Source organism: Octodon degus, unplaced genomic scaffold (genome assembly GCF_000260255.1).
Source record: "Octodon degus isolate 3935 unplaced genomic scaffold, OctDeg1.0 scaffold00236, whole genome shotgun sequence".
NCBI lineage: Eukaryota > Metazoa > Chordata > Mammalia > Rodentia > Octodontidae > Octodon > Octodon degus.
Genome location: NW_004524812.1, coordinates 2,997,229 through 3,010,078, shown reverse-complemented (window position 1 = coordinate 3,010,078; position 12,850 = coordinate 2,997,229). Strand labels below are relative to the sequence as shown.

Here is a 12,850-nt window from a genome sequence, read left to right as displayed (position 1 = left end):
TGGGGGTTGAGGTCTTGTACATGTTAGGCAAATGCTCACTAAGTTACATCCCAGCTCATTTTAGTTTTTTGTTTTAAGATAGTCTAAGTCCCCCAGGCTGCCTCCAAATTTACAATCTTTCTGCCTGAGCCTCTGGAGTGGCTGGGATTTCAGGTCACCACACTCACTTATGTTCTAATTGGTTTCACTTCTGATAAAATGTAGTACAAATGCTATTCAAGTAACAACAGCAGAAAAGAAAAGCAAAAGTTCTTTCATGACTCTAGTAATCTCAGAAGATAAATTCAGAGGACCACTTGTAAAAAGCAACAATTTTCATTGTGTGTTCTTGTCAATGCAAGTAGCAGTTTGACACCAATATGCAGAAAGTGGGTCTGGTCTCAAACTCACAATGATCCTCCTGCTTCAACCTCCCAAAGGCTGGGATTACAGACATGCGCCACTATGCCCATCTCCATTTCACAGGGGGAGTATATTTGTTTTTGTTTGTTTGTTTTGTTGTTGTTGTGGAACCAGGGATTGAACTCAGGCCCTTGCACTTGTCAGGCATCTCCCCGGCCCCTTCACAGGGGTTTATTATAGACAGCTAAATTAGGTAGCAGTACTGTAGGAGTTAGACAGGGCTGGGTCCTTTGAGAGCTCAATGCAGAAGATAGCTGAGGCTGGAGGCTCAGTTCACTGCAGGTCAGGCTTCAAGGAAGAGAACCCTAGCTCAGGTACTTCCCCTAGGGATACACAGCAGCGATTGATATTCCAAGTAGGCATCAATCACTGCAGGGTGGAAGACCAAACTTCCTTATGCCAGCCCTTCCTGCACAGTCCTTATCTGTCCCAAGTGCCTCAGTGTGTGACTTGCTCTGTGACTTCTTTCCCATTTGATCTTCATTTAATCAATATTACCCCATTACCCTACCCACAACTATACTTGTAATCTTATTGGTTCACAGTAGTTTTGTCCCACCTCACACCCATTCTATGCTTCGCTATTGGGCCAATATCACCTGAGCAACTGTACTTGTCATCTTATTAATTGGTTATATATGTATCTGTTTCACCTTCAGCCTGCCTCACCTCGTGGCTTTGCGTAATAAATATCCTTGAGAAGTGAGGTTGATGGCCAACCCATTTGCCTGGACCCCTTCTGTCCCATTCAGACAGAAGCTTTCTTTCTCTCAATAAATTCTTCTTACTCTTAAAAAAAAAAAAAAGTAGGCCTGAGCTAGGGAATGCAGCTCAGTGCTAAAGTATGTGTTTAACATGCCAAGGGGGTGGGGAGATAGCTCAGTAGAATAAGAACTTGCCTTGCAAGCACAAGGGCCTGAGTTCAATCCCCAGCTCTGCAAAAAAAAAAAAAAAAAGCCAAGCCCTTAGGTTCCATCCCTGACACTAACTCTCTTCCACCAAATTAAAACAAAACCAAAAACAAGGCATAAGGCAAATGATTAAATGATTTCAAGTGGATTTAGGTTTTTTTTCTTTTTCTTTTTCTTTTCTTTTTTTTTTTTTTTGAACCGGGGATTGAACTCAGGCACTCAGATATATAGATATAGATATAGATATAGATATAGATATATGTTTTTGTTTTGTTTTGTTTTTGTTTTTGTTTAGGGGGTTGTTGATGAGCTGATGGATATGACCTATCCTGCCCAGTTGTTTACTCCAGGAGTCAGTGCTGAATTTCAAATGACTAAAGAATTGGGCTGTATGTACAGACTGAAACAACAGCACATCAGAATATTTTCAAAGTAAAAAAAAGCACAGAATATAGCCTGAGGTGGAATCTGCTAAGATGCATTACAAATATGCATGGAGCAGAAAAAGACTTAGTTGGGCAAATGTACACAGCTTGGGGAATGCAAATGGTTTAAGTAACATGGATATTTGTTACATTATTAAACTGATAAGAACAGATATTACACTTGATCTTAGCCAAAAGGCTGAGAAGTGATAATATTGGTTATATTATTAAGCATCGGGTCCTTTGCAAGAAAATAACTGAATCTACTTTTATCTTGTGTTTTTTTTTAAATGTCTTTCTTTAATTCCCCTCCATACACACACACACACACACACACACACACACACACACACCGTGGTAATAGTGATTCACTTCAGAACCATCTCACTGAGTTACTTCCCCTGGTCCTTTAAAATTTTTTAATTATTTATTTTGATACAGGATCTTATTAAGTCACCAAGGCTACACTTGAATTTTTGATCCTCCTGACTCAGCCTCCCAGGGCACGGAATTACAGATGTGCACCACCATGCCTAGCTCCATCCTCTGTTATTGAGTGAATAGTGTCAACAGTGAACTTCATTCATGCTCATGAACTGAACCATTGCCAGTGCCATGAATTCTGTCAGCAGTAGAAGTTGAGAAGTCAGATGTGGTGGTGCACACCTGTAATCCCAACACTGAGAGGCTGAGGCAGGAAGATGAGAAGCACTGGGAGGTTGAGGCCAGCCTGCACTATGTAGTGAGTTCAAGCCCAGTCTGAACCACATAGTGAGACCCCATCTCAAAATAACAAAAGCAAAACAAACCCCAAACCCAAATAAACAAAAATGTAGAATATTTTTGGGCTGGGGAGATAGTTCAGTAGAATAAGTGCTTGCCTAGCAAGCGCAGGGTCCTGAGTTCAATTCCTGGTACTGCAAAAAAAATTTTTTGTACTTGTTTTACCAATAATAGTTCAATAGCTCAATGGTGGTAAAGTTTATTGGGATTTCTTCGAGCTTAGAGCTGTGATTGCAAATTTTCTGAATAATAACAACCACCCTAAATTACTATTATTGGATACCAAATGAGTTTTGGAATATCTTTTGCTGTGAAATTAATAATGTTTCTTAGTGATTTTAACCTAAAATCACAAAACAAAAGAGAAGAAATGTAACAACCTATAGTAAAGTCATTCAGTTTAGCAACTAACATTGAATTACAAGCTGCACTTTTTATATTTTTATGTAAAGGCACAGTAAATTGATATAGTTCAAAATCTGTTTAACTGTAGAGCTGAACTTCATACAAGATGGGATTAATCTGCAATAGAAGGACATGCAAAAAGCTGGGGGTAGGGGCTGGGGAGATAGCTCAGTAGAAAAAGTGCTTGCCTGGCAAGCGCAAGGGCCTGAGTTCAATCCGCGGTTCCGAAAAAAAAATTTGTAAAAGGCATAAGCGCTAACAAGGCCAATGCTAACCAATTAATGAAGGGATAAACAAACTATGGTATATTCAACTATACAATGAAAAAGTATGGATGAATCTTGAAAACATGTTAAGTGAAAGAAGTCAGATGAATGTCATTTTGTACAACTCTGTTTATACAAAATGTTCAGCATATGCAAATCTATAGAGTACAAGTAGAGTAGTAGTTGCCAAGGGCTGGGAAGGAGGCAGATAGTGACTATTACTAGGTAGGGATTTCTTTTTGAGGTAATGAAAGTGTTCTAGTATTAGATAATGGTGGAGCTTGTACACCGAACATCCGAATACTCACTGAATTCTACACGAAGTTTATGTGAGTTATACCTTTAGGAAACTAAAGGAAAATGCCTGTAGTTCATAAAGTACTCATGCTGACTACTGCTGTTAAAATAAATATCGGATGTGGTGGGGCACACCTGTAATCCTAGCCTCTGGGAAGCAGACCGGAAGCCTGACAGTTGGAGCCCAATCGCGGTAGGTAGGCAATTTAGGTATTTAGTGAGACCTTGTCTCCAAAACGGCGTGGGGGCTTGGGGTGTAGCCTCCGTGCGAAAGTCCTAGGTTCAATCCCCAGTGCAGCAAAAAATAAAATCATATTCAGAGCCACACCTAAAGCCTGTATTCTGGCTTTTCGTATAATGTTTTCTTAGATTAGGTTTTATATATACATATATGTACATGTATGAATAAATATTTATAAGTGTTAATAATTTATATGACATTGAGGGCGCCACAACTAAAATCCTAGGGGAAGGAGGTTCTTGGCGGCTCAAGGAGGTCCCCCGTGCGTCTTAACCTGATGGGACCGCCCGGAAATTCGGAAGCTGCTGCCACGTGACTAACTGAACACCGGCTCAGAATGAAAAGACCCGACGCGGGCTTATGACGTCATTCCTCCGGCTCTCTTTTTGTCACCAGGTCCTTGGTTACACTTAGGAACATGCCCAAAGTGGTGTCTCGGTCGGTGGTTTGCTCAGATACTCGTGATCGTGAGGAATATGACGACGGCGAGAAGCCTCTCCATGTTTACTACTGTTTGTGCGGCCAGATGGTCCTGGTTTTGGGTGAGTAGTCGAGAACTGGAGGCAGTCTGCCGGGACCTAGACTTTGGGTCCTTTAGGGTGAATCCTTTGGCTGTGGTCTGGGACCTAGCGATCACTGAAGATTGTTCCGTTTTATCCTTTCCTTCAGAGTCTCCTCCCTACACCTTCTTGCTCCTCTGGATGGCTTTTTTTTTCTGTTTCCACCTAACCTTGCGACTTTGTATCCAGACCTTGCTCCAAAGTAACCTCCTTCACAGAAAAAGTAAATTGTAACTTTCCTCTCAATACACTCTTCAAAGGTATTGCCTCTATACTTTGTAAGATTTCTGCTGCATACAAAGTGTTGGGGATTAAGCTCAGGGTCTTGTGCATGCTAGGCAAGTGCTCGCTCCCTGAACTCCACCCTCAATCCTCTAGCTTTAAGCCCATCTCTGAGTCTTTTATAGCAAAACTTCTCAAAAAATTGTTATTTGCTCCTTCTTGACCTACCTCTGGTAGACTTTCCTTACCACCTCTCTGTAAACGATGTTTGTCAAGGTTACTGACTGAGCTCCTTATGACCAGTTCCAGTGGCCAATGATCACTGTTCATTTAATCCCCCTCTCAGTGGCATTTCAAAGAGATGACCACTTTTTTGTTTTTTTTGTTTTTTGGTTTTTTTTTTTTTGTTGTTGTTTTTCATACTGGACCTTGAAACCCAGATCCTAGGGCATACCAGGGAAGCTCTCTACCACTGAGCCACATCCCTAGCCCTATTTTTCTTGCGAGACATTCATTTGCTTCTAGGCCTCCACACATTCCTGATTTTTCACCTGCCTCACCTTTTGCCTTTTCTTAAGTATCTCCTTTCTTCCTTTCAGACTTTAAGGCATTTTAAAAAAAAACTTTTTTTTTTTTGTATTTTAGGGCAGGGTCTACAGGGTGTTCAGGGTCTCACTACTAGATCAGACTCATAGTGATCCACCTGTTTACAGCCTCCCAAGAGACTTTTAGGCATTTGAAAGGCCCTAGAGCTCAATATTCTCAGCTATTTTCACTTTGTAGGTGATTTAAACTATCCTCCAGGTTTAAGTACTATCTGGTCCCTGATGACTCCCATGTGTTTGTTTTTAACCTAAATCTGTCCTCAAACTCCCGTGCCTTTTCATCATCGTCACTTGAATACCTAATAGATCTCTAACGTCGCTTCTAAAAATTGAATTCATGATCACCTGCTCTCTGTTCTCTACTCCATGTTACTGTCAGCAGTTCTGCTTACCATTCAGTGTATTACTGGGAAGAGTAAGTGAGCTGGCATGTAAATGCCTAGTGTTCTCTAACTCCCCTCCCCTCCCCACCATCTCCATTAATCTCCAGTCATTCTGACCATTTTCTTTTCTCTATGATTCTTAAGGGGCTGGGATGATAGCTCAGTAGAATAAACACTTAAGGGCCTGAGTTCAATCCCTGGTACCACAAGGGAAAAAAAAAGTATATAATCTTTTCTCTATGATTCTTAAGATACTTTATTGCATTGTGTCTCTTTTCTATCCATGTTATAATTGTGCTTGATATTTTTTGGTGGGGGTTACTGAGACAGGGTCTTTCTTGCTTTGTAGTTCAAGCTGGCCTTGAATTCACTATGTAGCCCAAACTAGCCTAGAGCTCTAAGTGATTCTCTGGCCTCAGACTCCTGAGTGCTAGGATTACAGGCATGTGCCACCATACCTGGCTTGTACCTGATTTTATTTCATGAGTTTTCAGATTAAAACTAGAGTTTTCATTTGTGTACTACATATTTATATCATTGATCCTGACTCCTTAACACTTATCCACATTCCCAATGCCTTCCTCTTAGGCTTTGCAGGAGGCCTAGTTGTCTTTGCTAACTCTAATGCCATGTAACACACACCCAAGTGTGCTATCACACACTGTACTTATAGAAACGTGAACTGCAGTGCTGGGAAGTTCTTTTGAGCTAATATATTCTGACTCATCTTTCAAATGAGCAAAGTGTCCCTGAAAGCAGAAGTGATTTGCCAAAGACCAGCAAAATAACAGAGCTTGCTCCAAAATTAAAGTGTTCTAACATCAAGTCATTTTAAGTTGGGGAACTTGATACAGATTTCAATGACATAGTCGTTACATTAGAAAGTTACAGTGTTAAGGCCCCACTAAAAACTTCTGATTAGCTTAAGTGACCCGATCTTTTTCCATTCCTTTAGACTGTCAGTTAGAGAAATTGCCCATGAGACCCCGGGACAGATCCCGTGTGATTGATGCTGCCAAACATGCCCACAAGTTTTGTAACACAGAAGATGAGGAGACTATGTATCTTCGGAGGTAAGGAGTGGAGGTCCTGTGTAGGATTTCACTGTTGTATTGGGGTCTGTTTCTGAAGAATATAAATATTCTAACTAATGTTGAACAGCTCAACTAATTGGGTCCATTATGACATTTGTGCCAGTTTTCTAACTTCTGTTAACATTTGCAATGGAGCCATAATTTGTATGTCTCACTGGCAGGTGGTTTGAACCACTGGTGGTAAATGTATGACTGCACCATGTGTATAAACAGTGGTGTAAAACACTTGAGACATCTTGCATGTACCACTGGTGGTTCAAGCCTGCAGGAACATGTTAATGCAGCAGAATCTTTATCGGGTTTTGTTGAAAAATGGTGCTGAGATGTGATTCCATTGCCATCTGATAGTTGTAATTTGACCACAAATCATGGGTTTCAGTGAGTTGATTCAGCCTTTGTAGCATGCTGCATACCAGGCAGTGAGCTAGCTAGGTAATAGGTCTATGAATGAATAAGGCACAGGGTTTAGCATTAAAAAGCTCATGGCTGAGAGAAGAGGCTACCAGTTATGAAGGGAAGAAATACTGATGGTGTGAACAAAGGGCTGTGGGAAAACAAGTAGAAATGTGCAGTCCTCCTGCCTCAGCCTCCCTAGTGGCTGAGATTACAGGTCTGTGCCACTATGCCCAGTTAATGAATTTGACAATTTTAGATTCTACAAATAAATGAGATCATGTAGTATTTGTCTTTCTTTGTCTGGTTGACTTCATGTAACATAATATCCTCCAGGTTTATCCACATTATCACAAGTGATAGAATTTTCTTCTTTAAAACTGGACAATAATTTTTGTGAGTGTGCATCCACTCATTTGTCCATAGTCATTTAGGTTGTATACCTTGGCCTTCCAAGTTCCTAGGATTGGTGTGTGCTACCATGCCCAGCCAAGCACTCCTATGCATGTGGATATGCAGTTTTTCCACCATCATTTCTTGAACAGAGTTCCCTTTCTTTTTTATGTGTTCTTGGCACCCTGTTTTAAGATTGGTTGACTATAAATGCATGTATTTATTTGTGAACTCTATTCCTTCCATTGATTTTTGCATGTTGTCCCAGTCATATATTCCTGGGAGAGATTCCACTTGGTCATGTTGTATACATTTTTTTAGTATGCTGCTGGATTCAGTTGGCCAGTCACCTTTGAGGGCATTTTCATGTCTAGTCTTGTCTTATTTGTGTATGTGTATGGGGGCAGCAGGTGGAATAAAGCCCAGGTCCTTGTATGTGCTAAGCAATGACCATACCCCTGAACTACACACCAACCTGCATATATAATTTTTATATAATTCTTAATATTGATTTTAATTTTTTTAAAATTTGATGTCTTTGTTTTTGCTCTCAGAGTAAAACTGGCCTCAAAGAATGAATTGGGAACTGGTTTTCTTCTCTTTTTTGGTAAAGGATTTGTGAAACATTGGGCTTACTTCTTGTACTTTTGGTAAAATTGAACAGTAAAGGCTCTGGTTCCACTTTTTTCTTTGGTTACTAATTCAGTCTCTTGCTTATTAAAATCTTTTCAGAATTTCTGTTTCATTTTTGAGTGAGCTTTGGCAAGGTGTATCTTTTTATTCTAGGAACTTGTTCATTTATTCTGGGATAATTTGTTGTATTATAATTGCTCATGGTATAACTATAATCATTTTATATTTGTAAGATTGATAGCACACTCTTGTTTTTTAAAGTCCCAATAATAGTAGACTCTTTGTAATTCCCAAAGTGTGAGGTGCTGCTTTGCCTTTCCCTGCTGCCAGAAATGCCATTTTCTTTCTTTTTTTTATGAACAGAATATATTTATTGAGGGAAAGAAAGCTCCTGTCCAAGAGAGGGATGAGAGGGGGGCGTGTCCCGAGTGGGTGGGCCCCACCAAATATTTATTTATTTATTTATTTATTTATTTATTTATTTTTAGTGGAACCAGGGATTGAACTCAGGCCCTTGCGCTTGCCAGGCAAGTACTTATTCTACTGGGCCATCTTCCTGGAGAGAAATGCCATTTTCTATCAGGACTGTTAGCTTGAACATCATCTCCTCAGGCCGGGGAGAAAGCTCAGTAGTATAAGTGCCTGCCTGGCAAGTACAAGGTCCTGAGTTTGATCACTGGTACCAAAAACAAACAACCCATCATCTTTTTTTTTTTCTTCTTCTTCTTCTTCTATATTTTAAGGATGGATCTACAGGGTGTTCAGGGTCTCACTACTAGATCGGACTCGTAATGATCCACCTGTTTACAGCCTCCCAAGAGCTGGGGTTACAGGCGTGCCCCACCACGCCCAGTATCAATCACCATCTCAGCACACCCCGGGGGTAAGGCTGGCACAGCAGGCCTGGGGATCAAACCCCTGGCCCCTGCACCTGCTTGCAGGTGCTTTAATCCGCTGAGCTACTTGGCTGGCCCTACCGTCATCTTCTCATGAAGCCTTTTGTCATAGTTTGGGGTTTTTGCAAGGGGAATAATACAATACAGGACACATTTTATAGAATTATTATCTAATTGTCACCCAAAGAATCATATACAAAGAAAGTTCAGGAAATCTGTCCACACACTAAAATCCAAAGAATCTAGTTGACGGTCTGGATCCTAATATCCTGCATAAGTCCAGCTGAAAATCTAGAGCCCATAACAATGCTTCCCAGAAGTCTTAACTGGAGGCCTAGAGCCTATGACAAAGTCTCCAGCAGGTCTGCTGCATGGATCTGTGCTAGCAGGCAGAGGGATCTGCACTGGAGCCAGGAAACAATGCTTAAAAGTCAGAACCAGAGCTCCCCCACATAGTACCACAGCCATCCTCAGCCACAATGAGGTCCCAAGATCCTTTAGCAATGAGGAAAGCTGACTTCCCATCAGGAAAGCCAATGTGACAAGCTTTTGCAGCAGGCTGAGCACTGCACCATCTTCCCTGTCGGAGCCAGGAAGCAATGTTCAAGGTGAGGACTAGAGCTCCCCTAAAATGACCCATAGTCATTCTGAGCATCAGTGAGGTCCTGAGCTCCCCCTGAGACTAGAACAGCTAAGTTCATCAGGAAAGCCAGCATGACAAGGTCACCCAGCAAATAGCCCAAGACAACCAGCAGCTTCCAACAGCTCCAAAACAGCTTCTCCAAACAGCTTCCCTAACAGGCTTTCCAAGTTCCCAATAGCCTCCAGCTCTTATGCTGCTGGCAGCAATCTTGAGGTGGGCCTCCCATACCTAGCACCATGCTAGCTCAGTTCAGCTGGGTGTAACAAGTTGCCCACCAGTTGGCAATCCACCACACCTTCCATGGAAGCCTACAAACTTTTCCCACTCAGGTACTCCCTCCTGAGTGTTGCCATTACACCTTACATTTTCCTCCACTGAAGAATTTACTCCTTGATTATAATTGTCTTCACTAAATTGAATTTTTTTAATGTATTTATTTAGTACAGGGTCTCACTACACAGATTGGACTCAATAGTGATCCTCCTGTTTTCAGCCTCTTTTTTTTTTTGTGGTACCAGGGATTGAACCTGTTTTCAGCCTCTTAAACAGTGGGATTACAGGCACGTGCCACCACGCTCAGTCTCAATCTCAGGCTCAGCCTGCCCCAGGGGTAGTGTCGGCAGGGCACACCAGGGATCAAACCCCTGCTGCTGTGCTCTGCCTAAACAGGCACGTTAGTCTGCTGAGCTATCTGGCCAGCCCTCCATTCAACCGCTGTTTATTGCATATATATTTCGCATCCATTACGCTGGTCAGCTCTAGGAATAGAGTGATACAGTGATCCAAGCTATGGTCTCATGGACAAGAAGACAGAAAATTAGTAAACCAAAAAAAAGCAAGTAATCATGATTGTGGGGCCAGCCAAATAGCTCAGCAGATCAAAGCCCCTGCAAGCAGGCACAGGGGCCAGGGCTTCGATCCCCTGGCCTGCCATGCCAGCCCTGCCCCTGGGGTGCGCTGAGATGGCAGTTGAGACTGGGCGAGACTGGGCATGGTGGCACACGCCTATAATCCCAGCTCTTGGGAGGCTGTAAACAGGTGGATCACTAAGAGTCCCATCGAGTAGTGAGACTCTGAATACCCTGTAGAGCCTTCCCTAAAATACATAATTGTGGAAAGCCATACGAATGAAACAAAGGTCTGGTACAGAGAATCTCATGAGGTCCTCTTAGGAAAGGTGGTCAGGGAAGACCCCTGAGTAGGTTATATGTGAAGTGAGACCAAGAAAGATGAGAGTGGGATGGCCATGGCAGCTTGGTGAGGGCATTCCAGGCAAAGGGAGGAGCGTGGGCGGGGGATGACCACAGTGTGGCAAGTGTGCATTTGCCGAAGGGACCGAAGGAAGACTGGTGTAGCTGGTGCTGAGGGAGGCACTGTTTGGGATGAGGCAGGGGCCTGCTGATGTACTCACTTGGTACCTGCGGGCCATGGGAAGGACATTAGTTTTTTTTGTTTTTTTGCAGAATCGGGGATTGAACTCAGGCCCTTGCGCTTACCTGGCAAGAGCTTATTCTACTGAGTTGTCTCTCCAGCCCCAAGGACTTTAGATCTTGTTCCAGGTGCCTAATGGCACCTGAATTTACCTCTATAGTATGTATGTATGTGTGTATGTATGTATGTATGTATGTATGTATTTATATTTATTTTACTGAGAAAAGAAGGTAAAGTAGCAATGAAGCACTTCCAAAACATGTTCAGACAATTGCCAGATGTGCCGGTAACTATTATTATGGACTATTAGACTATATTGGGTTATTTTGCTGAATTCAAGTACCTAAAATCTTTGCACTGGCATCAAGTATGAAAAGGTCCTTTAAAGACTTCTCCAAATACAGCTTCTCTATAGTATTTAGAGAATGATTTGAAGTAAGACAGTAATGGAAGCAGAATTATAATACATGTTTAAGAATTTTGTTTTAAATATAAATTCAGAGTGAAGAAGATTTAACTAAATATGGCATATACACTAAAAAAATAAAGGTTGTTTTGGTAACAAAATCTAAAATTTCCACATGGTGGAGAAATATCCAGTAAATGACAAATAGGAATACTTGTCTTAATAGTGTCAAATGTCCTTAATATAAAATTTGAAAGTAACCCAACAAACAAAAGGTATGAACTGACTGTTCACAAAATACAAAGGGCTATTAAATTTATGAAATGAGGTGTGTCTTTTCTTTTGATTTTTTTTTTGGGTGGAACTGGGGATTGAACTCAGTTCCTTGCGCTTGCCAGGCAAGTGCTTATTCTACTGAGCCATCTCCCTGGCCCCTTTTGATTTTTTGATTTATGGAATTCTGCTTTATTCAGGCACAGAAACAAGTACCTATTTGAAAGAATAAGACCATTAGTTAGTTACAAAATTTAATTATAGCAATCAAAGAGTGATTATTGGTGGAACCAATCCACACTGACAGCTCTGAGATATCTTCACTCTTAAAAATGAAATACAAACTAGATCTCATTTTTCACACATGCAGTTGGCAGGAATGCAGTTTAGTAACATAATGTTGTAGGGAAACAACTCTGAATATATGAGTATAAATTGGTTTTCAAGTTCTGTGGGGAGTGACTTGGCCGTGTCTACTGAGTTTAAAATGTACACTCTTCTAGGAATTCATCCAACAGGGAAAAGACATTTTGGTTCTACGTAGAGAGGAACACAGTGCAGTTAGTATAAAGACTGAAGTAGCTATTGATTGAGTGATGTGGGAGAATCGGTGTGTGTGTGTGTGTGTATGCTTTACAAAGACTGGATACATTTTTTAGTGATTAATAAAGGTAGAGAACAGTGGAAAATATGGTAGATGCATTTAAAAAAGGAAAAACGTTCTTTATGTACTGGGCTTCATGATAGAGTGCTTGGTGAACATTTCAAGGTCCTGGATTCCATCATCAGTACTCCTCTTTCCCCTAAAAAAATTCCAGCTGAATGTAGTGGTGGTACATGGCCCAGAATCCCAGCATTCTGGGAGGCTGAGACTGGAGGATTGCAAGTTTGAACCCAGGCATGGCAATTTAACTGTCACAGAAACATATCTGTGGATGTAGCTTAGTGGGAAGTCTTGAGTTCAATCTCTCAGTGTTCCCTCCTGCCACAAAAAAAGTAGAGAGCTTGCCTTGTGTGTACCTCTCATGGCTATTTTGCTGTGTATACATTGTCTGTGTCTAAGGGGAACCCAAAAAATGGAAGCATTTTGCCTCTGAGCAGGGTAAGCAAGTGTGTAGAGGATAAGTGGAGAGGGTATTTGCTTTTCAGTTTATACTCATGTATGTACTTGTGTGTGTGTGTGTGTGT

At 41.4% G+C, this 12,850-nt stretch overlaps 1 protein-coding gene and 1 pseudogene across 1 annotated transcript in view; one reads left to right on the top strand and one right to left on the bottom strand.

Moving 5' to 3' along the window:
* Positions 1–1,774: 1,774 nt before the first annotated feature.
* LOC111813899 lies at positions 1,775–1,949 on the bottom strand (annotated as a pseudogene).
* Positions 1,950–4,116: 2,167 nt separating this feature from the next.
* Positions 4,117–12,850, top strand: part of CUNHXorf56 (chromosome unknown CXorf56 homolog) — a 19,848-nt gene continuing 11,114 nt past the window's right edge. Inside the window, exons 1-2 of the mRNA XM_012512591.2 lie at positions 4,117–4,272; positions 6,456–6,573. Of these exons, the coding sequence (XP_012368045.1) occupies positions 4,149–4,272; positions 6,456–6,573 (242 nt within the window). The 5' untranslated portion in view covers positions 4,117–4,148. The remainder of the gene's footprint in view (positions 4,273–6,455; positions 6,574–12,850) is intronic.